The sequence below is a fragment of the Cetorhinus maximus genome, chromosome 3 (genome assembly GCF_964194155.1).
Source record: "Cetorhinus maximus chromosome 3, sCetMax3.hap1.1, whole genome shotgun sequence".
Classification (NCBI taxonomy): domain Eukaryota; kingdom Metazoa; phylum Chordata; class Chondrichthyes; order Lamniformes; family Cetorhinidae; genus Cetorhinus; species Cetorhinus maximus.
This window is the reverse complement of record NC_135881.1, coordinates 85123018-85148470: the sequence shown is the minus strand read 5'-3', so window position 1 is coordinate 85148470 and position 25453 is coordinate 85123018. Positions and strand designations below refer to the sequence as shown.

The 25453-nt window shown below is 42.6% G+C and overlaps 1 protein-coding gene across 4 annotated transcripts in view; it reads right to left on the bottom strand.

The window, feature by feature from the left end:
• cobl (cordon-bleu WH2 repeat protein) overlaps nucleotides 1-22717 on the bottom strand; it is a 536382-nt gene extending 513665 nt beyond the window's left edge. For 2 of the 4 annotated variants that reach the window (XM_078538619.1, XM_078538620.1), the window contains exons 1-2: nucleotides 22625-22717; nucleotides 13276-13375 (exon numbers count right to left, since the gene is read on the bottom strand). In XM_078538619.1, coding sequence (XP_078394745.1) covers nucleotides 13276-13319 — 44 coding nt within the window. In that variant the 5' untranslated portion in view covers nucleotides 13320-13375; nucleotides 22625-22717. Of the gene's footprint in view, nucleotides 1-13275; nucleotides 13648-22624 lie in introns of those variants that run through there. The other 2 variants (XM_078538621.1, XM_078538622.1) reach the window with 2 other exon arrangements.
• Nucleotides 22718-25453: the final 2736 nt, after the last annotated feature.

Sequence of the window (25453 nt, the reverse complement as noted above, 5' to 3'; positions counted from 1 at the left end):
ATGAGAAGAGTGCTGATAGGTTGGCAAGTGGACTCAGATTGGTAGAGGCGTTGCCATAGAGAATGCACCAGTGTTGGTGACTGGCAGTTAACTGCCAAGCATTGTTTGAAATTTAAACCAGGCAGCTTCACTCTGATTGGTCAAGACATTGCTCTGGGGAATGAACAAATGAATAGATGTTATTTCTTTGGTTAGCTGAAACAGGTGCAACGCGTGTACATGTTCTTTCTGTCTGCAAAGAACAGGGCCCTGTGTAATCATATATGTAGTTTCCAGTACACGCAAATGCGTCATACTGTGAGCCCAGTTGACAATCTTAAATTGGTTGTCAGCGTAATTTGTAGCACATTGAGCGTCATTTAGCAAATGTTGGCCAATCGCAGAATCACATCTCATGTTGGACACCGTGTTTTAAGTTTTGCAAGCACGGGCTGTTTGGGTATGGTCTGTACCGTGTCCATTGCGAACAGCAGAATGGACATGCTGTTTGGTACAATCCACCAGTCTTTGGAACATACAGCTGACACACCTATCTTCACACTGAAATTCATACAACACATTACTATGTGATAGGCATAACGTCTTTTTGGCTTGACGGCAGCATCCTGTTAGTGGCGAATACCACTTGTGTTGCTCCTGCATAGTAGCAGCATGAAACAGCTAGCTTTCTGATGCGTGCAAGATGAAAAGCTTTCACAAAAGATAGTCTCTTTTTTCAGCAATACTCATGTTCTGTACTACCAAACAACTATTCACATGATTTCTGTGAGCTGTGCTACTGCAGTCACATACTGATCAATGGACTCCTTTTCACCTTGAGCTCTAGTGTTGAATACATAGCATTTATAAGTTACATTCACTTGGGGTTCAAAACGTGCCTTCAAAGCTTTCAAAATCTGTGCCATCTGTTTCCTTTGTTCGTCAGATTGATTTGGGGTGGAACACAATTTGTAGCAGTCTCTTCCCAGCAGCGTTAGAAGTGTTGCTACTCATATCAGCTCCAGCTGGTTAATTAAATTCATTGCAATCTTGTAGTTTTGCCATTGCAAGTGAAGGAACTAGCAGTTCTGTCACATATCACCTTTCATTTCTACAGGAATAGGGAGGGGGAAATTTATAGCAATTTTGACTCACCCAGTGTTTTACTTGCAGTCTTTGGTTTGTTTGCTTTTCCTTGTCCTTTTTTCAGCAGCTTTTAGCAGGTTTGAATATTTCTGTGTTCCTTTTTTAGTGCCTGTAGCTTCTCCGCAGCTTTTCCAGGTTTTCAAAACTCAATGTCAGCTCCACTTCTGACGCCATGCTATGAGCACAAAGACTACAGTATTTCTTAGTGTAAGGTCTTCATTGAACTGAATATACCATGGCTGCCTGCAGGGAGTCCCTCATGGTAAAGGTCACATGACTATGGCAAGCCAGGTAGGACATGTATTAGTGATTGCATTTCAAAACCCAAACAAGGATAGCCATAGGCCTCAGGATGACAGAGAGAAAAATGAAATTGACAGGAAAAGGGCACTTCAATGCAGTGAGGCAATATACTTTAGGAAAAATTAACTCAGAGTACTATCATTAGCATGATTTTGAGATGTGTAGAGAAGCAGAGAAACCTCCAAATATATAAATCCTTAAAAGTGATCAGGGCAAGCTCATAAAGTGTTTAAAAAGCATATAGTTTACTTGGATTTATAAACAGAGGAGCAGAATTTAAACACAAAGAGAACATGCTAGAAATTTATAAAGCACTAGTTAGGCCTCAGCTAGAGTACTATTGACACTACACTTCAGGAAAGGTGTAAAGGACTTAGAAAGGATAAAGAGGATGTTTACCAGGATGTCACCAAGGTTAAGGGACTTCCGTAGAACATAAAAGATTAAGAGGTTATCTAATTGAGGTTTTCAAGATGATGAGAGGTTTTGATATGAGTAAATGGGAAAAATTTATTTCCTCACTAAAGGTCACAGATTTAAAACTATTGGCAATTGACCTAGTGAGAAAGGGAGAAGATTTTTTTTCATTCAGAGAGTTGTTTGGATCTGGCACACTATCTGAAAAGATGGGGGAAGCTGATTTCATTAACAATTTTCAAAGAGAGACAGGTATTTGAGAATGAGGAACATACAAGGTTACTGACAAAAAGCAGGGATGTGGGGCTAAGCTTTTCTATCAAACGGCCAGCACAGAAAAGATGCACAGGGTCACACGGCCACTTTCTATGCTGTAAGTTTCTGTAATGTAAAATTCAGGAAGAAGTATATGTAAAACACAAATGAGCAGAGGAAGGTCAAGAAACAAATGAGGTACAAAAGAAGAGAAAGTGAATACAGCAGAAAACATAAAAGTCCAATGAAAAAGCATTCTTGAAGTAAAGGATTGAGGAAAGTTGTACTCTTTATCAGGAGCAGTTGACAGTTGTGTCCAATCACGGAGAAGCGACAGAATTAATAAATCAAAGTCTTCTGACTATTTTTACCATGGGAGAATAAAGAAGAGAGGAGGGTGTAAGAGGTAAGTGACTAGAAATCACAGGTTGGGTTTTACATGTCAACCACTAGCAAAAATGTTGACATTGAACGCTGCACACCCTGCCCTCCCCACCCTCCCAGCTCTGGAGGCCTGTCCCTCAGAGGAGCGTTAAGTGGCTTAGGCCATCTGAGGGTTTTAAATGCCATTTTAAAAAGTAATATCAAATAAGAAATATTCTGCATACAATTGGCTGGTATTTTATTCCAAACAACACCTACACTTACCCCATTGGCTGTGGGTCTGAAACCACGGGCCAGGTTTTCATTTCCCAATAGAGATGCATATCAGGCTGTGAAACACTGAACTTAGTTCTTCTCTGCTGGGTGAACAATTTTTGTCAGCCTTCCTGACCCCACCCTATTTTCATGTAGCCTTTTGGCAGGTCAGGAAGGCCTAGGGTGCAAAACGCACATGCATATCTTCTGAGGTCAAGGTTCCCATTGTGAGGACCACAGGAAAATTGTGTTTCCTCCCACCCCACTGTTTTCATGTGATGGTCGGGTTTTCTAAGCCTTAAAGAAGCACCTCCTTGGAGACTTCCTGACCACTGGAAGAAGCTTGCTGAGAAGTCAGGAACATTCTGGAAGGTAAGTGTAAAATGTTTTGACATTTCAAATGTCACTGTTAGATGATGTATTGTAATGTAGATGTGTTTTTGATGCAGTGATTCAGCATATGGTTCTGTCCTGCAAAGGTAAGTTGCCCCTTACATTGATCGGCATTGTATAATTTTCCAATTGCCATAATGCATTAAAAAATGTAAAAAGTGAATAAAATGTCATGTCAGCCACTGCTGTCATGTTTTGTGCTGTGATTTAAATCAACTGACAGCTCTGGCTTTTAAAAAACCCTGCTTTTGAAAGTTGAAAAAAAAATTCTGTAATTACTCCCCTCTGTTGATTCGCAGACACTCTGCTTGGAAATTGAAATGGTAGATCATTCTGTTCAGTCAGTTTCAGGCAATGTATCCATAAGCTTTTGTTTTGACAGCTATAGACATTAAAAATGTTTGGCTAGGTCAGAAAAGCTATACTGTCTTTAGTTCAGCAGGTAGTCCACTGATACAAAAACGATTGAAACTTTTAAGAGGCTGTAATAAGAGATTATGCCTTTGATATGGTTTCTTGTTTGTTAACAAACCTAATAAGCACTTAAAGACTTCCAATTTTTTTTTGCACTGGAGCAGTTTTTTCTCCCAAGTATCAATGATAGTATGTTTGAATGCAGGGTTTTATTGCTGTCAGCAGGTGGTGTGGTGTGGTGAGGGGTGGGGTGAGGTTTAAGGGCCTTTAAACGATATGGGAGCTGGGCTGCTGTGGTGGAGCACCAAGGCAGGCCTTCTAAACGGACCACCTCCACCCCTACATGCCTCACACATTCCATCACAGCTCGCAAAATGCACTGCCAAACCAATCCATGCCTGAAAAGACAAAAATCCCAGGGAAAGTCACACATGGGTTGGGTGTGCATTTTGGAAGGCGCCAAAGTGTGTAGGTCAAGTTTTCCTGAGCCCACATGAAAATCCTGGTCCAAAAGTAAGTGCTTTGTCGATAGAAGGTTTTAAGGTTAGAGGTCCAGCCAATCAAATGTTTCATAAACCACTGTGGCTCTGCACGAATAGAACCATGACATTAGTAAACTGTTGTACATTGTGAAAACCTCTAGCTACAAAAATGAAAAGGCTTTCTGAAGTTATAAAAGTTACTGCAATTATACAAAAGGAAGCAGAAGAACATAAGAACACAATAACACAAGAATTAGGAGCAGGACTAGGCCATTCGCGCCTGCTCCACCATTCAATAAGATCATGGCTGATTGACTGTGGCCTCAACTCCAATTTTCTGTCTGCCCGCCATAATCCTTGGCTCCCTTGTCAATCAAAAATCAGCAATATCTTTATTCAGAAATGTTCAAGGGGCAATTATAGCTAAAATATTTCAAGCAATGATGTCAGGAATTTTTTAAAAACAGCATGCAATAACCAAGGTACTAGGTTAATTGAACAATGATTTGTCTCTGCATAACCATAACATGTGATAATGTTGTGAAATACTATGTGGTAATTTTTCTATCTTCTGAGAAGCAACAATTTATACATGTATTTATATTTTACTACAGTTAATCAGCAGGTACCTTTCCATTGCTTCAAACACCACACTTCCTACCTGCCCCATTGATTTCCTTCCTCATCATCCTTTAGACTCATCACACTCCATGGTACTGCTTTTATATTCTTGTGCTCCCCATTGCTCCCAAATTGAAGATGGGTCTGAAATGAATGTGCATGGGGGCACACTGTCAAGCAAAGATAGATTATCCAAGGGCATAGATGTGGGCGGGGCACAGGTGGAGAGAAAGATAAGTGACCAATTTTGGTATGGAAGGAATAGAGCAAGAGTATGTTACAAATTGAATAAAAATATGGAGAAACTTTCTGGGTCAAAGTACAGTTCAGCAGAAATGTCAGGGTGTTAGTAGATCTGTGTAATAAATCACCCAACCAACTGAGAGAAAGGGTCTGCAGCAACACAACAAATGAATCGTTATCACTGGCTCTTGATTTGAGATGACAACAACTCAGAGTGGCGAGCTTCTGCCATGGGTCTTCATGTGACTGTACAGGCCAACTCTTGACCCACAGGTCTTTGGGCACATGGAGCAGACTGTCCCATGAGGTAGTGGGATCCAGAGTGTAAGCTGTTGTGATTCTAAGTGCGATCCAACTTGATGGACAAGTTGTTGCCATTTTAAACAATTCGTAGCAAGCTCTTCCCAGTTATTAACGTCAATGCTTCGACGCTTCAAGGAGAGCTTAAGAATGTCTTTGATGCATTTTTTTATCTTCCCCTGGAACGTTGGCCATTTGAGAGTTGAGAAAACTCAACCTGGCAGGGGAGATTCTTGTTGGTCATCCAGACAATGTCCAGTTCATCGAAGCTGACTTTGCAGGTGTTTTGCTTGAATGCTTGTGCAGCTGGCTTCAAAAAGGACACTAGCATTTGTTTGACGGTCCTCCAATTAAATCCGGAGGATGCGGTGAAGGCACTGCTGATGGAATTTCTCTCGCGCTCTCATGTGTCGCTGATACACAGTCCAGGTCTCACTGCAGTACGGAAGTAAGGTGTTGGCAATTTCTCTGTACACAAGGACTTTTATTGACTTGGGAGGTCTTTGTCATTAAACACTTGTTGCTGTAGTTTTAAAAAGACTGAACTGGTGCCTCTGCTCCAGTGTTGGAACCTCCTCATCAACTGTGGCCTTCTGAGAGAGGCGGCTGCCAAGGTGTAGGAAGCGCTCAACATATTCCAGAGTCTCTCCTTCAACATATATGGGGGTGGAATATTTGGTTGACCAAGTGTGGGCTGATATATGAATTTTGCTTTAGCAACATTCAAGGACAGGCTGAGTTTCTTGTATGCAGAATTGAAGAAATTGAGAGTGGCTTGCAAATTTGGTGCAGAGTTGGCAACAACAGTGCAGTCATCCACAGACTGTAGATCATATATGTTTATAGTGGTCAGTTTAGTTTTGGCACAGAGGCAACTGTGGTTAAGAGGTTTTCCATCGAGGCGGTATTTAATACAGACACCAGAGAGCAATTGTCTTTGATTAGGTAAATACCACTGTCAGGTAGATTGTAAATACTGTGGGGGTGATCACACAACCTTGCTTGATCCCTGTCTGAATTTTGAATGGGAATGTTTCAGGTCTCCCACTCAAGACAGTTGCAGTCATATCTTCATGAAGCAGTTTCCAGATTGTGATGAAGTTTCTTGGACATCCAAATCTTTGGAGCACAATCCACAGAGTCTCATGATTTACTGAGTCAAATGCTTTGGTCAGGTCGATGAATGCAATGAAGAGTTCCTGGTGTTAATCCCAACATTTTTCTTGGATTTGTCTGGCAATAAAGTCCATGTCAGAGGTTCCTCTGGAAGGTTTAAAGCCACACTGTGTCTTTGGGCAGATCTTCTCAGCCAAAGGAAGTAGGCAATTCAGGAGAATGCTTGTCAGTATTTACCCTGCTATGGGCAAGAGGGAAATACCTCAATAGTTTCCATTGCATGATTCATCTCCCATATTGAATAGAGTTACAACTATCGCATTTCTGAAGTCAGGTGGTGGGCGGTGGTGGTGGGGGTGGGGGGGTTCCTTTTCCTCCCAAATCTATAGAAGGCATGGTGTCTTGATGTGAGCAAAAGCCCACCAGCTTTGAAGACCTCAGCTGGAATACCATTGGAGCCACAAACCACATAAATAAAGTGGTAATGAAAGGATGGCAATAGTGATGGAAGGTTTTGATTATCCGCTAGTCTTTTTCTTGAGTTCTCTGTCTGAACGTTGGTCCAGTCCACAGCACTATGAGTAGAGAAAGGAGGCAGGTCCCGAATTCACCCCAGCCAGAACAGGGATTGAACCTCGTGTTGTTGGAACCAATCTGGTCCACACTGACCATCCATCCAACCGGCCCCCCCAAGAAGTCCAAGTTGCTGTGGCAACATACACTTTTACATGTATGTTGTAGCCTAGAGCCATGGATGATGATGATAGAGGCTCCAGTTTCTTTCCATCACATGGATGACCAAGAACCTCACACGGTCTTACCACTTGCCATTGGCATATGTTGGAAGGATTCACAAGTTGATCCTTCAACGTGTTTGGCCATGTTATGAACGCACCTTCCTTGGCCATCAAGTCCTAGAGTGGAACTTGCACCCAGAGCTTCTTGCTTAGAGGCAGGGACACTACTCAATGTGCCACAAGACCTCCGTATCCACTAATTAGGCACACAAACAAGGGAAAGTTACAAGAGATGGGAAACCCCCAGTAATACTATTAATCCAACCAATAATTACTACTTAGCTTAATTTGTTGGATCAAATTGGAAGGAGATGTATATTAGTATTCAACAAATGAGCCATCGCCAATTTGCCATGCACATTGTTATCTTTCCATTATAGGGATTTGACACATGGGCTCTAGCAAGTTTAAAATAGCATACCATTTTAAAAAGACTCAATTTACAGTAGTTAAAAAAAGACTAAGCAGCAGGAGCTGAATGCAATGTTCAAAATAGAGCACTTTTTAAAAGAAAAGTTGAAAGAAAAAATTGACATTATAACAATGAAAATATAGAAGGGAAGGCTCAACAGGTGAAAAGGAAGGTAATTTGGCAAATGACACTCATAACAACATGCCTTGGAGCTTATAAACAGTAATGGTGAACGGAAAGAAAGTTAAAATTAAGACCAGCAGAAATTTTAAAAATGAACCAAAGGGAGATCAGAGAATCATAGAATTGTACAGCACGAAGGAGGTCATTTGGCCTATTGAGCCTGCTCTTTGAGAGAGCTATCCATTTAGCCTCATTCTGCTGTCCTTTCCCCACAGCTTGCAATTTTTTAATCTTCAAGTATTTAGCCAATTCCCTTAAAAAATACTGCTGAATCTGCTTCTGCCACTATTCCGAACAGCACATTTCAGATCCTAGAAACCTGTTGCGTAAAATAATCTCTTCTCATCTGTCCTCTGGTTCTTTTGCCATTTACTTTAAATCAAGTGTCCTTTGATACCACTGAAAATAGCTTCTCCTTCTTGATTTTGAACATCTCTATTAAATCGCCCCTTAACCTTCGTTGTTCTAAGGAGAACAACCCCATCTCTTCTAGTCTCTCCATGAAACTGAAGTCCCTCGTCCTAGTACTATTCTGATAAATCTCCTCTGCACCCTCACTAAGGCCTTGACATTCTTCCTAAAGTGTGAAGCACAGTATTGGCCAAAATACTCCAGAGATTTGTAGACTGTTTATAAAGTCAAGAATCATGTGTCCTTTAACAGCCTCCTCAACTTGTCCTGACACATTCAAAGGTTTGTGTATGTACGTTCCCAGGTCTCACTGTACCTGCACCTTTAAAATGTTTACATTTAATCAGATAGTGGAAAATAGTTAGGATAATGGAAAAGCTTTTTTTAAAAATTCTGTAAGGCATTGAAGATAAGTTTGAGAACAAATAGGACTATTAGGGTGATTTTTTTGGATTACAAGTAACTGAAAAGAAGGATTAAATAGATATTTTTAAACTGTGGAAGCTGGATCTGCCCTTTGCCTAGCAGACTAATGCCAGATTAGTTGTTTGCAGATCACAAAGGAATTGTTTATGTACAATTAAAAGAGAAGAAAAGCAGCAAGGTCACACTTAATTTACTCAACATTGAGTGTATTTAAGACCGAGATAGATAGGTTCTTGATTGGTAAGGGGATCAAAGGTTACGGGGAGAAGGCGGGAGAATGGGGTTGAGAAACTTATCAGCCATGATTGAATGGCAGAGCAGACTCGATGGGCCGAATGGCCTAATTTCTGCTCCTATGTCTTATGGTCTCAACACTGCTCAAAGAAATGATCCAGGTCTTGTACGGTGCCCTGGTAGTTATTTTGATTATATTTCTAAAAACTGTAGGAATACTTCCCTCCAATCATTTGCCACAGGCCTTTCCCTTATTCAGAAACCTGCGAACCACAAACCAGTAAGTCTAACGTCTGTGCTGAGGAAGTAAGCAAACATCACAAGATGCTTTAAACAAGCATTTAGAATGAATTGGAATTAGAGGGGTAACTTAATACTATTTCAAGTCACACTTGATGAATCTGATCCAGTTTTTTTTTTAAATGACCAACAGTACATCAAGAAGGCCCAGTCGACAGTAATTACTTAAATTTGAAAAGTTTTTGTTAAGCTGCCTCATGACAGGCTGTATGGGAAAATTAGGTCTTATGTTTTCAGTGAAATAGATTTAAAATTTGTCTACAGGACCATAACAAATGGTGGTTTTTAAATAGGTTCAATCATTGGCTGCTCAGCATTTGGTACTCGGTCATCCTAAGGTCAGTAAAGATCTGTACTGTAAATAAATTTACAGAACACAACAAACAGTATGGTATATCTGTAACTTAATAAGAAAATGGATCATAAGTGGATTACATTAGATCAGAGTAGTGGTCCCAAAACTACCCAATGTAACAAGTGGACAATGAAGATACATAAATAATTACACGGATATAAAATGTGATAACAAGTGGATTTAATTTAAAGGCAAGTGAGAGGAACACAAATTTGGGGGTGATCACTGTTCATTCAGGCTCAAGTTCAGGTTCAGGAGACCAAGGCCAAAGCAAACATAAGAACATAAAAATAGGAGCAGGGGTAGACCTCGAGTCCCTTTGAGCCTGCTCTGCCATTCAATACAATCGTAGCTGATTTTCACCTCAACTCCACTTTCCCACCCGCCCCTTGCTTCCCTTAGAGAATAAAACATGTGGGCTTAATGGAAATATGAGGAGAGATTGGATAGGCTAGGGTTGTTTTCCTTAGAACAGAGGAGGCTAAGGGGTGACCTAATTGAGGAGTAAAAAATTATGAGGGGCCTAGACAGGATAGCCAGAAAAGACTTGTTTCCCCTAGCTGAGGGGTCAATTACCAGAAGGCATAGATTTAAGGTGATTGGTAGAAGGATTAGAAGGGACATGAGGAAAAACTTTTTCACCTGGAGGGTGGTGAGGTGTCTAGAATTCACTGCCTGAATTGGTGGTTGAGGCTGAAACACTCGACTCATTTAAAAGGTACCTGGACCTGCATCTGAAGTGCTGTAACCTGCAAGGCTATGGACCAGGTGCTGGAAAATGGGATTAAAATGAGCGGCTAATTTCATTTTTTTCTTCTTTGGCCAGCGCAGACATGATGGGCTGAATGGCCTCTTTCTACACCGTAGCTTCTCTATGGTTCTATGCAGTGTTTGAGGTGGTGAGGTCAGGTAGAACCCATGAGAAGCCAAAGGAAGCTGATGGTGAGATTGGATGTCTATAAGTTTTACTTTCTATAAAGAATGACTAACATGTGGAACAAGATATCAAAAGTCGTAATGAACATAATTTCCTTACAATCAGTTATAAATTCAGGTCAGCCACAGATACATAAGAACATAAGAACTAGGAGCAGGAGTAGGCAATTCAGCTCCTTGAGCCTGCCCTGCCATTCATTACGATCATGGTTGATCGCATTTTGGTCTCAACTCCAATTTCCCACCCTCTCCCCATAACCTTTCAAACCATTACCAATTAAAAATCTTTCTATCTCCTCCTTAAATTTATTCAGCGTCCCGGCATCCACTGCACTCTGAGGTAATGAATTCCACAAGTTCACGACCCTTTGAGAAAAGTAATTCTTCATCTCTGATTTAAATCTACCAGCCCTTAACCTAAAATTATGGCCTCTTGTTCTAGAATGCCCCACAAGGGGAAACATCTGCTCCACGTCTACTTTGTCTATCCTCTTTAGCATCTTATATACCTCAATTAGATCTCCTCTCATCCTTCTAAACTCTAGCAAAGTATAGGCCTAAACTGCTCACTCTCTCCTCATAAGACAAGCCCCGCATCTCTGGAATCAATCTAGTGAACCTCCTCTGAACCGCCTCTAGTGCAACTACATCCTTCCTCAAGTAAGGGGACCAAAACTGTGCACAGTACTCCAGGTGCGGTCTCACCAATGCCTTGTACAGTTGCAACAACACTTCCCTATTTTTATACCCTATCCCTTTAGCAATAAATGCCAAAATTCCATTTGCCTTCCTTATTACCTGCTGTACCTGCATCCTAGCTTTCGGCGATTCATGCATGAGGACACCCAGATCTCTCTGCACTGAAGCATTCTGAAGTTTCTCTCCATTTAAATAATAAGTCGCCTTTTTATTCTTCCGACCAAAATGGATAACCTCACACTTATCCACACTAAACTCCATCTGCCAAATTTTGGCTCATTCACCTAACTTGTCCATATCCATTTGTAAATTTCTTATTTCTTCAGATACCTTCTTAGGCTGAGTGACATCAGGCTCACTTGTCTGAGTACCTTACTTTTATGGGAGTTTCCAAAAAAATTGATGTTTTAAAATGTTTAAAGATTTTAAGCAACAATCACTTGTCCGACATTTCAAAGTTCTGTTACGATTGTGCAATGCCATGAAAATTTTCTGACTTTACTTAATTACTCCCTGCTCCACAACAGCCAGAAAAGTTTTCAAGTGAAAAATGAGTAATGATCTATACATTACTCAAAGTCAATGCTTCAAGTTGTCCTGACAATCCAGTGACTAAGCGTAACACCAAACTACAAACAGCCCAGGTAGCTTGTGTTAAATTTAAACTTAATCAGTACCTAATTACCTAGTCTCAACTGGGGCAAAGGTTATTGAGAGGAAAAACCAGTCAGGGCTGTTATTCTGCACTGCCAGCAAATAATTCTTGTTGAAATGTATTTGTTTGTGAACATAGGTGTGTTGGCAGCCAATTTACCAGTCTACAATCCAACAGGTTTCTGGCACTCGCTGCATATGTGGAAGAGAAAATTATAGAAAAGAGGCAACAAGGTGAACAGTAGTTGTTTTAAACAGGAAGCAGTTTCTGGTGTGTCACTGTATGAGCTGATAAGATACTAATTGTGCTGGAATACAGGAATTCCCTGAACCTACTGTAATAGAAGGGTTAAAACCCTCTGATACATGTTATGAAAGTCTGCACTGTTCGAAAGGCACAACTAAAAGAAAATAAACTTTCTTCAACGATTGATGTGTACAAATTATACAACTGCCTCATTGTTTAAAAGTTTGCTTTTGCCCTCGAAAATAAACAAATTAAATAACGGATACAAATGCTTCCTTTTTGTGCAAAACTTAGAATATAAACACACTAACACTGTATATCATTCAAAAATACATAACATTTCCCAAAATAAAAAGAAAACGAAACAAGAAATTGTTTGTGTCTTTTGGTATTAAGGGGCAAGTTCAAACTAGGTGAATTTCACTAAGAGCGGCTGGGAATGTTGAAACAGGGCAACGCTTCAAAAATTCAGAACGAATTTAAGCACTTTAGCAGTTTGCGAATCTCAATGTTCAAAGACCTTGACATGTCATGTCTCTCCCTGCACACATCAGTGTCCTTGTGTGTGCCCGTGATCACGTGACAGGACATGGAGTCAATCCATGACGGTATCAGCATGATAATAGATCGATAAAGTACAAGTGAACTTTTGAGTATTGTATCCTAATCCATTAGATTGGGTCCGCCACTGTTCGAGGTCGTTGAAGTCGATTTAAGATTTTAAACACATCCAACATATTTTAAATCGAACTCTTGAGGTTTTGACGGTGTTGTGTCAATAAAAAGGCCACATTTTTGATACGAGCTTTTAGTTAAAGTAAATAGGCTCGTTTTTTTAATGTACTTGAAAAGCATTCAACAGTTCAGAGATTCCCCGCCTTCTTCCTGCACAACAGCGTCCTGTCCTGTCCTGTGTGCAGACCCGGATTGCTGACAGGTGTCGGGACCGCCGCCGCTCTCGAGGGGGCCCGGGTTCCGCCGCCTCCGCCGCCGCCGCCTCCGGGAGGCCCGCGTTCCGCCCCGCCGGGGGTGGGGGGGGCGGCGGCGTTTCCAGGGAAACAGGCAAAGCGCAGCACAACTTGACAAGAACCAAGAGCGCTCCGGTAACCTTAACATAGGTTAACCAACCATTCGCATGGCCATCATATTAATTGTTTACACGATTTATTCGACCCCTTCCCCGCCCCCCCCCCCCCCCCGGCCGCTGCCTTAATTCTCTGAGTGCGCAGTTGCATTATTTATTTAGCCGACCTCAAATATTTCGCAGCGAAGCCCAGGTATTGCACAATGAAGTTTTCGAAATGTCAACATACCCTGCCGGCGGTCTAGCAGCTGTCGCGATCCTCGCCGTATCCATGGATCCAATCTCCTCTTACTGTAACTCTTTTTATTTCGTCCAGATCCAACATCGATCTAGGTCACAGTCAAATGCATTTTACTAAAATGCAATTAGAACCAAACGATGAAGTTTACAATAAATCACTTTTTCAACTGTGTTGAAGTATTCCTGCACGAAAATGCACGTTATCGTACGGCCACAACTAACAGTTACCAAAAGTGAGGGTCACATTTGACAGGCTCTTCTCTCTCTTTCTGGTACAAATACGCACAACTGTCTGCAAAATTAGCGCAGTGAATAAGCAGTGAACTATGCACACTCGCCGCACATCAGTCACTGCCCAAACCCTACTCCAAAATACTGGCAATAATTACCCACAGCCAGTTCTTCTCACTTTCTCTTTCCTTTTATCCGCTCTCTCAAGGTCGTTCTTCTTAATGAATGAAAATAAAGCGTATTTATTTTTGAATGCGCGCTTCTCTCTCTACCATGATCTCCGAGCCCTCGTATGAAATTAACCGCCTTCCTTAGGGCTCTCCTGTCAATCACCCCTTTGTCCGACCCAGGCTGTTGTCGACAGTGGGCTTGAAGTTGTGTTCTAAAAAAATACGTTGCAGCTACCACTTATTCAAATTGCTTTCCTCATCATAGTTCATTGGAATAAATTGATTATACAATACGGAATGCAGAAAGACAACAAGTTTTAAAACTAATTTATGCAAAGTACTCCTATGATCAAAAATTATGACATAAGGGTGCTCCTCAATTCACACTGAACATTTTTTTTAACGAATCACTGCAAGATTGCCTGCATCCATATGTGGATATCTCTCAAAGTGGTCATGGCATTGCGTTAAGTATGACATTTTATCCACAAACTACTACATAAACAAAACAATAGTAGCCACTGCTGAGAGCTCCACTGGTTTTATGTCTTGAGTCTATGAGTTCACTAGTCAAGTAAACTCGAATTGCACACCTTCATATACACTTGTTAGCTGATGCTCGCTATCAATAATGGAGAGAGGCTGACATAAGAACAAACTTTTATTGTTTGGTGCCATAGAAGACAGCACTAAATCCTTGTGTGCTCCCACAACCACCTCCAGCTCCAGACCTGCAGTTATACAGTGATTGGTTAGTACTGTTGCATGGTTAGTCTATTTGCATTCTCTTAAAGTTACATGGTACTCCACTTTAACACAACGGGTCTTCAACCAAACCTAGACACCAGAGGATCACATGTGCGATACGTAATCTCCTCCAGCCCCACAACCCTCAATATCTGCACTCCTCTAATACTGACCTCTTGAGCATCCCAGATTTTAATTGCTCCACCACTGGTGGCCATGAACAGAGACACAGAACCCTGTTCTTTGCAGACAGAAAGAACATGTACACACATTGCACCTGTTTCAGCTAAACAAAATAAGTGACAGCCATTCGCTGACTTATTCTCAGGGCAATGTCTTGACCAATCAGGGTCAAGCTGCCTGGTTTAAATTTCAAACAATGCTTGACAGTTAACTGTCAGTCATCATCAGTGGTGCATTCTCCATGGCAATGCCACTTGCCAACCAATTGATCAGCATACCCTTCACATATAATATAAACTGTTGTTTTCCCCCTTATATTGGTAGACTTGCAAAGTGTCCTGATGAGTGCAAGACGAAAAGCTTAGACATGTGTCTTTTTTCAGCAATACTCAAGTTCTGTACTACCAAACGACTATTTCCTATCTTTCCTGAACACCTTGTATCCAGGGATATTTAACACCCAGTACTGCCCCTCTTTGAGGCAGGTCTCTGTTATAGCCACAACATCATATTTCAACATAAGTTCAAGGTGAGGGCAGGAGGTTTAGGGGGGGTGTGAGGAAAAACTTTTTTACCCTGAGGGTGGTGACGGTCTGGAATGCACTGCCTGTGAGGGTGGTGGAGGCGGATTGCCTCACATCCTTTAAAAAGTACCTGAATGAGCACTTGGCACGTCATAACATTCAAGGCTATGGGCCAAGTGCTGGTAAATGGGATTAGGTAGGTAGGTCAAGTGTTTCTCATTTGTCGGTGCAGACTCGATGGGCCGAAGAGCCTCTTCTGCACTGTGTGATTCTGTGATTCTTTGAACATGGCAACCCGCACCTGTATTCACCAATCTTATTTATGACACTCCGTGCATTCACATACATTCACAGTAACCCTGATTTAGACCCTATTACTTTCTCCTTTACTCTGACCCCACCTATTAACTTACTATTCCTGACTCTAGTGCTATCTATCTCTCCCAATGTTCTGTGCCCCTTTGTATTCCTCTTTAATATCTTCTCCTGGTTCCCATACCACTGCCAAGTTACTTTAAACCCTCCCCAACAGCCCTAGCAAAACACCCCGCAAGGAACTCTGACCTGGCTCTGTTCAGGTGCAACCCATCTGGTCTGTATAGGTCCCATCTCCCCTTGAACAATGTCCCAAGAATATAAAGCACCCCCACCCCCCACCATCTTTCCAGCCATACATTCATCTGTCTTATCCTCCTATTTCTGTACCCACATGTGGAATTGGGACTAATCTAGAGATTACTACTGTTGAGGTCTTGCTTGCTAATTTCCTACCCAGCTCCCTAAATTCTGACTGCAGGACCACATCCCTCTTTTACCTATGTCATTGGTACTGATGTGGACTACGACTGCTGGCTGTTCACCCTCCCCCCTCATGGTGCTCTGCAGCCACTCAGTGACATCCTTAACCCTGGCACTAAAGAGGCACACACCAATATGGATTCACGTCTGTGGCCACAGAAATGCCTACCTATTACCCTAACTATCGAATTAGCTATCCCTATTGCTCTTCCAGATTTCTGTTTACCCTCTTGTTCAGCTGAGCCATCTATGGCACCATGGACATTGCTCTGGCTGCATTCCCCAGATGAGCCATCACCTTTATCGGTATACAGAACCAAATACTGATTGGACAGTGGGATTCAAGGGACTCTTGATCTACCTTCCTGTTCCTTTTTGACTGTCTGGTGGTCACCCCTTCCATCTCTCCATGTACTCTTCAGCTGTTGAGTGATCCCGCAGCTTAAGCTGCGCCCCTAACCAAGCTGTTCCAGTACAGCTACAACACTGGCATCTACTCGGCAATGTGCAAAACTGCCCAGATATGTTCTGTCCACAAAAAACAGAACAAATCCAACCTGTACAATTATCACCCCATCAGTCTACTCTTGATCATCAGCAAATTGATGGAAAGGGTCATCAGCAGTGCTATCAAATAGCAACTACTCAGCTATAATCTGCTCACTAACACTCAGTTTGGGTTCCGTCAGGGCCGCTCAGCTTCTGACCTCATTATAGCCTTGGTCCAAACATGAACAAATTTGCTGAACTCCAGAGGTGAGGTGAGAATGACTGCCCTTGACATCAAGGCAACATTTGAGTGAATGTGGCACCTAGAGGCCCTAGCAAAACTGTAGTCAATGGGAATCAGGGGGAAAGCTCTCCACTGGAGTCATACCTAGCACAAAGGAAGATGGCTGTAGTTGTTGGAGGTCAATCATCTCAGTCCCAGGACATCACTGCAGGAGTTCCCCAGGGTAGTGTCCTAGGCCCAACCATCTTCAGATGCTTCATCAATGACCTTCCCTCTGTCATAAGGTCAGAAGTGGGGATGTTCGCTCATGACAGCACAATGTTCATGATTCCTCAGGTACCAAAGCAGTCAGTGCCTATATGCAGCAAGACCTGGACAACATTCAGGCTTGAACTGATAAGTGGCAAGTAACAGTTACACCACACAAGTGCCAGGCAATGACCATCTCCAACAATGGAGAATCTAACCATCAACCCTTGACATTCAATGGCATTACCATTGCTATCAACATCCTGGGGGTTAACATTGACCAGAAACTGAACTTGACCAGCCATATAAATACTGTGGCTACACAAGTAGGTCAGATGCTGGGAGTTCTGAGCTAATAACTCACCTCCTGACTCCCCAAAGACTGTCCACCATCTACAAAGCAGAAGTCAGGAGTGTGATGGAATGCTCTCCACTTGTCTGGAACACTCAAGAAGCTTGACACCATCCAGAACAAAGCAGCCCGCTTGATTGGTACCCCAACCACCACCTTCAACATCCATTCCCTTCATCTCCAACGTACAGTGGCAGCAGTGTGTACCATCTACAAGTCACCAAGGCTCCTTCGACAGCACCTTCCATACCCGTGGCCTCTAACACCATGGGAACAGTACCATCTACAGTTTCCCCTCCAAGCCACACACTATCCTGACTTGGAGCTATATCACCATTCCTTCACTGTCGCTGGGTCAAAATCCTGCGATTCTCTCCCCAGCAGCACTGTGGTTGCACATAAACCACATGGACTACAGCGGCTCAAAAAGGCATCTCACCACTACCTTCTCAAGGGCAATTAGGGATGGGCAATTAAAATGCTGACCTAGCCAGCGGAGCCCATGTCCCATGAAAGAATAAAAACCCCACATCTATAAACGTGCTGTCTAGCCATCCATGTAACTATCAACCTGCTGGATGCTCCACAATGACACCAGCTTCTGCTCAACTTCCACACATACAGCTCAAGCTGCTGCTACTCATTTCCTTTTTATATACTGGTAGAAGCCTTTCTTGTCTGTTTTATATTTTTTGCTAGTTTTCTCTCATACTTCTTTCTCCTTTTTTTCAGTTATCCTTTACTGGTTTCTAAAATCTTCTGCCCTATCACTAACTTTCACAGCACAGTACAATTTTTCTTTCAATTTGATACCACCCTTAACTTCCTTAGTTAGCCACAGATGGTGCATCCTTAGAATCTTTCTCCCTTAATGGAATATATCTTTGTTGAGAGTTATGAAAACTCTCTTTAAATGTCTGCTACTGTTTATCTACTGTATTATTTTTGAAACAATTTATCTAGTCCACTCAAGCCAAATCTGTCTTCATACCTTTATTTAAGTTTAAGAGACTAGTTATGCATGCACATTTCACACTCTCAACTTGACTATGAAATTCCATCATGTTATGATCACTGTTGCCTAGAGGATCCTTTACAATGAGGTATTTAATTAATTCTGTCTCATTACACATTACCAAGTTCAGGATAGCCTGGTCCCTGGCAGGTTCCAGAATATATTGTTGAAGGAAACTGTCTTGAATACACTCTATGAACTCATCCACCAAGTTATCTTTGCCAATTTCATTTGACTAATAGATGTAAAGATTAACCCACCCACTATTAATGCAATACCTTTCTTGCAATCCCCCATTATTTCTTGATGTATATTCTGTCATGTTCTGTTACTGTTTGGGTCCTATAAACTACTCCCACCCAGTGACTTTTTTCCTTTGCTATTTCATATCTCCACCTATATTGATTCTACATTTTGATCCTTCGAACCAAGATCATTTCTCACCACTGTACTGAATTTATTCCTTAATTAACAGAGCTACCCCACCTGCTTTTCTTTTCTTCCTGTCCTTCCAAAATGTCAAATACCCTTGAATATTCAAGTCCCAGCCATGGTCACCCTGTAACCTCTCTATCATATCGTACTCATTTTATTCTTGTTGTACTATCAATGCATCCAGCTTGTTATGAATGCTGTGTGCATTCAGATAAGGAGGTTTTAATTCTGTCTTTTTACCATTTTTTCCCTACTCTGTGCTAGTCTTATTGTATGTTATATCACTCCTGTCACACACTAGTTATCATGTCCTGCATCTCTACCCTGCTCTACTGCCTGTCTTTTTAACTTTCCAAATCTCCCTTCACATGAACCCTCCTGCCCTGCTCCACCTCCCCTCCCCCCGCTATTTAGTTTAAAGCCCTCACTACAGCCCTAGTATCAGATTCACCAGTATACTGGTCAAAATGCCGTTCAGAAAGCTGACCCAATGGTACAGCTCCCACTTTCCCCAATACTGGTGCCAGTGTCCTATGAATCGAAAGCCATTTCTCCCACACAAATCTTTTAGCTATTCAACATTCAACTCTCTGATCTTATTTACCCCATGCCAATTTGTTCTTGGCTCAGGTGGTAATCCAGAAATTATTACCTTTGTAGTTCTGCTTTTTAATTCAGCTCCTATCTGTTCATCATCCCTCAGCAGAACCTCTTTCTTAGTTATAACTGTGTTGTTGGTGCCCATGTGGACCATGACAACTGAATCCTTCCCCTCCCACTCCAAGTTCGTCTCTAGCCCTAAGGAGATGTCCTTAACCGTGGCACTGGGCAGGCAACACAGCTTTTGGGATTCACACTATTGGCTGAAGAGAACAGTGTCCATCCCCCTAACTATACTGTCCCCTACTAAAACTACATTCCTTTTTTCTACCCCTACTTGAATAGCCCCCTGCACATTAGTGCCGTGGTCGGTTTGCTCATCCTCCCTGCGTTTCCTTCTCTTGTCCACACAAGTTGTAAAATAATTAAACCTGTTGAACAATGTCAAGTGCTGAGGCTCCTGCATTGCTACCTTTTGGATCCCCATGCCTGTCTCTCTTACAATCACACCCTCCTTTTCCTGACTGTGAACCAAATCTGAAGTGCTCAGCCTAAGGGATGAGGATCTGCTATCCAGATTATTTCCTCCTCCCTGATGCACTGCAGTGTCCAAAGCCCGGACTCCAGCTCATGAACTCTGAGCCAAACCTCCTTAAGTTGCAGACACTTACTGCAGATGTGGTTGCCATGCATCACGCAGGTATCAACAACGTCCCAAATGCCACAGCTGCATCAACATACCACCTACTCTGCCATCTTGATTTTGTTTGTATTCAGCTAATTATGTTTCAAGTTTAGAATGTCACTCAACAATTATCTGTCAATATCTTATGGTGTGTGATTAGTTACGCTATAAATTATAATTACACTTATATTCCCCCAGTACCAAGTTAGACTACTGCCCCAGTTTAGAGGGGAAAAAAACTTATAAGTCACCAATTATCAACCTGCAAACCTACCTAACACCTCTAAGCTTCAGATCTGGGCCTCGGTGTCCCCGATTCCCTCTCATGAACCACACTTTTTTTTGTTTAAAGGATAGAACCTCCTCCATTGTTGGACCAAGATACCCCACCAAATTCTACAGCAATTCCCCCAGAGTCTTGCGAATTTTTTTTCAAATAGTACTTATCCAATGACTTCACCTTTTCTTTAGCTTCACTCAGCTTTTCCATGTTTGTTGTGGAAAGCAAGTTGAATCATTTACAAAACTGATAATAGTGGGGAACAGTCTGCCATTGAACTCTGGTTTATCTGGCTGGCACATTGCCACTGTGTCACTCTGCTCCACTGATAGCTAACTCATTTCACAAGATCTACATTGCAATTCACCTAGTGTGGCTTCCTTTTTTGCCTATACTTTAGATCATCTTTTGTTTAAAATTAATTGCGGGTATTCACATATGAGGAGCTGATGGCATGTCACCCAACCAATGACACTCTCAGTCTTCCCTCATTGTTTCTCCTTCTCCACAACAATTTATACACTCAACTTCAAATAAGTTTGTAATAACTTCATCATATTGACTCCTCATCAAATTTTCTAACAGTCACTTTCACCCCAAATCTAACAATGCCCTGCAAAGTAAACACACCCCTTTGCAATTAGAACATTTCCTTTGCTCAATACCCTACATTCCAAACTAAACAAATAGTGGAAAAAGCTCACCTGACTACTGGGAGAAAATACTTTCAATCCGTTCACTGCTGTGCTATGGGTGATTATTTCCGCGCCACTCTGATTGTCAGCATTCTCTTGTTTTGCTCTGCTTTGTGGAGTACTCACTGAGCGAACTCTTAGCTCATCAACTTTTACGTTGTAAATTCATACAGCCAATCCAGAATCGTGGAATGATTATAGCACAAAAGGAGCCCAATCTGCTCATTGCATGTGTGCCAGCTCTGTGCAAGAGCAATTCAACTAGTCCTACAACATTGCAATTTCCCCAGTCTCCTGCAAATCTTTTACTTCAGCTGGAAATCCAATTTGCTCTTGAACTCCTCAATTGTATCTGCATCTACGACACTCTTAGGTAGCGCATTTCAGATCCTAACAATTCGCTTTGTAAAAAGCTTTTTTTCTGATGACCATAGGTTGCTTTGCCAATCATGTTAATTCAATGTCCTCCGGTTCTTGACCTTTCTGCCAATGGGAACAGTTTCTCACTCTATCTCCACTTTCTAGATGTACCATGTTTTTGAACATTTTTTATCAAATCTCATCTCAACTTCTTCTTCTCCAAGTAGAACAACCCCAACTTCCACAAACTATGCACATAAATGCAATCCTTTGGTACCACGCATGTAGGTAAGGACAATTGGATGGTTATGGTAAGTCCTCCACATCATATATCCCTTAGCAACCACAGATGCATTACATCTGGTTCTAAAGACTTATCAACTTCAAATAAAGCCAGCCTTTCAAATACCTCCTCTTTACCATTTTTACCACAACCAACATCTGAAGTACCTCCTGTTTCACTATGTCTTTGTCAGAATCTTTTCCCTCGGGGAAGACAAATATAAAGTATTCATTTCCTACCTAGTCCATCATCTCTGCCTCCATGACACAAGACAACTTCTGCCCTCCTCTTTACAACTTCATGAGCCATTTTGTAAACCGATGCAAATCCTTTTCAAAAAACAAGGCTGAGCTTGTGTGCAATGGTGGATCCAGGTTGTGAAAAATGCACTTGGCCAGCATTTTTACTCTTATGCATCGAGGACTGTGTTTACTTCAGAAGCAGAGGACAGCAATTGGCATCACAGCTGTTCCCATTACTTCATCATTTGCTTGGCTTTTCTCAGCTATTCTCTGTTTGTTGTGGAGAGCAGTGCATGATTTACAAAACCTATAACATGAGGATCCATTGACCTCTAGATTATGGGCGCAGCACACTTTTGCTGCACCACTCTGCTCCCCTGGCAGGTAGCTCATTCCCCATGATCTACATTGCAATTCACCTAATGTGGCTTCCTTTCTCATCTACTTTAGTTCATTTTTTGTTTATAATTGATTGTTGGCATTCAGATATGACGAGCTGCTGGCATGTCATCCAACCAATGTCATTCTCAGACTTCCATCATTGCTTCTCCTTCTCCACAATAATTTATACACTCAGCTTCAATTAAGTTTATAGTAGCTTCATCATATGCACTCTGCATCAAATTTTCTGACAGTCACTTTGACCCCAAATCTAACAATGTCCAGCAACTAAACACAACTTTCTTCCCTTTGCAAATCCATCACTTCCTATGCTTGAGACACCACTTTTCAGAATTAAATAAACAAATGGCTCACCTGACTACGAGGAGACAATATGTTTGATCCATTCACTGCTGCACTGTGGGTGATTATTTCTGCACCACTCTGATTGTCAGCATTGTCTTGTTGAAGCCATCCATAGCTTTGTGCAATACTCACTGAGTGAACTCTTAGCTCAAAGCCACCCAATCAAGTGACTTTTATGCTGTATATTAATACAGCCAGTCCAGAATTAAGGAATGATTATAGCACAGAAGGAGGCATCTCCCCATTGTGTCCATGCCAGCTCTCTGTAAATGCAACTCAGCTCATCCCATACCACTGCAATTTCCCCAGACTCCTGCAAATTTTTCTCTATTGCTGCATATCCAATTCCCTTTTGAAACCTTCAATTTTATCTGCATCTACCACACTCTCAGGTAGTGCATTTCAGATCCTAACAACTCGCTGTGTAAAAAGCTTTTTCTCTAATGGCCACTGGTTGCTTTGCCAATCATGTTAATTCAACGTCCCCTGGTTCTTGACCATTCTGCTGATGGGAACAGTTCCTTGCTCTATCTCCACTTTCTCAATGTTACATGTTTTTGAACATTTCTTTCAAATTTCCTCTCAACTTTCTCGTCTCCAAGTAGAACAACCCCAGCTTCTCCAAACTATGCACATAACCTAAGTTCTCCGGCACCACTCCTGTAGCTAATAAGAGTTGAAGGTTATGGTAAGTACCTTATGGTAAGTACATCTCTCAGCAACTGCAGATGCATTCCAACTGGTTCTGAAGGCTTATCAACTTTAAATAAAGCCAGCCGTTCAGATACCTCCTCTTTATCATTTTTACAACAACCAGCAAACTGAACTACTTCCTGTTTCACGATGGCCAGAATATTCCGGCTGACATGCGGATGGCATAGCCCGCATGTCAGAGCATAAAATGACGCACGCTGACATTGCGCAAGCGTGCCGACGTCAACGCGCGCCATCACGATATTTCGGTGGGCAGGCGCGATCAGTTCGCCTGCCATTAATTGAAGGGCTTGTTAAGCCCCTTAACTTGCCAATTGTGTACGATTTTGAGGGGCCCGTGCGAACTTCGGGTCTGCGCACGGGCCCAACGGGAAGGTAGGTAGGAGATTATTTAAGAAAACTTTTGCAATGTCGAGATATGTGGACTCAGAGGGGTTGTCCATGTTTTTCACGAAGTTATAATTGATGAAAGTGTTTAAAAATACCTGTGTGATTGTTAGCAGTTCTCATCGATGTCCAAGAGCTTTTTGTGTACTTTGAAACCAGTCTGCAGACAGTAATCTTTCTTGGGCCTGCAGCTTTCTGGAGGCCTCCATTTAGCCTGGGGATATGGATTCTGACCTCTCCACTGGAGGCAGCTCCCCTGAAGAGGAAGGGAGGGATAGAATAAGGAGGAGGCCAGGACTGGTCAATCAGCCTCCAGGGGAGCCACCTTTGGGAGGCCAGGCACAGGCACAAGGGGCGCAGGGCCAAGAGGTTGTCCAAGGTGCAAGGGGCCGCATAAGACACCACTATCCTGCTGCCAGGGTATACAGGCGGCGAAGCAGCTACCTCAATATGACTGAGGTTCAGTGCCGAAGGAGGCTCCGACTCTCAAGGGAGACAGTCAACTATATCTGTCAGATGATTGGCCCTGAGATCTCCCCTAATTATGTGGGTGGACACCCCTTGCCAGCGACTCTGAAGCTCACAGTTGCCCTCCACTTCTATGCCTCTGGCTCCTTCCAGGGCTCGGTGGGTGATCTTTGCGGTGTCTCCCAATCAGCTGTCCATACTTGTGTCAAGCAGGTTACAGATGCTCTGTTCAGACAGGTATCCACCTTCATCCACTTCTGCTGCGACCAGGCAAGTCAGGCACAGCGAGCCAGAGGCTTCACGGCCATCGTTGGCTTCCCCCGTGTCCAGGGTGCTATAGACTGCACACTTGTAGCCATCAAGGCGCCAGCAGGTGAACCCGGTGCCTTCATCAACAGGAAGGCCTTCCACTCCATGAACGTGCAGATAGTGTGATCACAGAATGCAGATTCTACAAGTTTGTGCAAGGTACCCAGGCAGCTCCCACGATGCCTACCTCCTCAGACACTCCCAGGTGCCGGGGCTCTTCAGTGCTCCGGCTCGGCTGGATGGTTGGCTGCTGGGTGACAAGGGCTATCCCCTCAGAAGGTGGCTCATGACGCCACTCCGCCGTCCAAGAACAGAAGCTGAGCATCGGTACAATAGGAGCCAGGGCACCACAAGGGTTGTGGTGGAGAGAGCCATCGGTCTTCTCAAGATGCGCTTCTGTTGCCTGGACCACTCAGGGGGTGCACTCCAGTACCCCCCAGATCGCGTCTCTCTGATAGTGGTAGTCTGCTGCGCCCTGCACAATCTTGCACTGGAAAGGGGGGATGCAGTTGACGATGAAGACCTTGACGCCCTGGATGAGGCTGCACATGATGAATCCAGCAGTGCCTCAGAGGATGAGGAAGCACAGGGCGATGATGAGGGGCAGAACGATGACCCGCATTTACACCAAGGAGGCAGGGACACCCGCGACAATTTAATCCAAAGAACCTTTAGTTAGCTCCACACACATGGATCAGCAGGAACAGCATTGCCTGGCACTTCCACACGTGGCACTTAGGTGCCACATCTTCCACCTGTTCAGCTGCAAATAAGGGATTAGTACAGAAACATCAATGTCCACTCAAACGCTCATGAAAAATATGTGAAAAAGAAAAATGCAGCACAAACAAAAGACCCTCAGCCATGGTTACAAAGGTGGACTTTATTTTGTCCAAAACAAAAACACACACCACTTGTTAGCGATCACAAAAATATGGGTCCCTATTCTAAGGACAACAC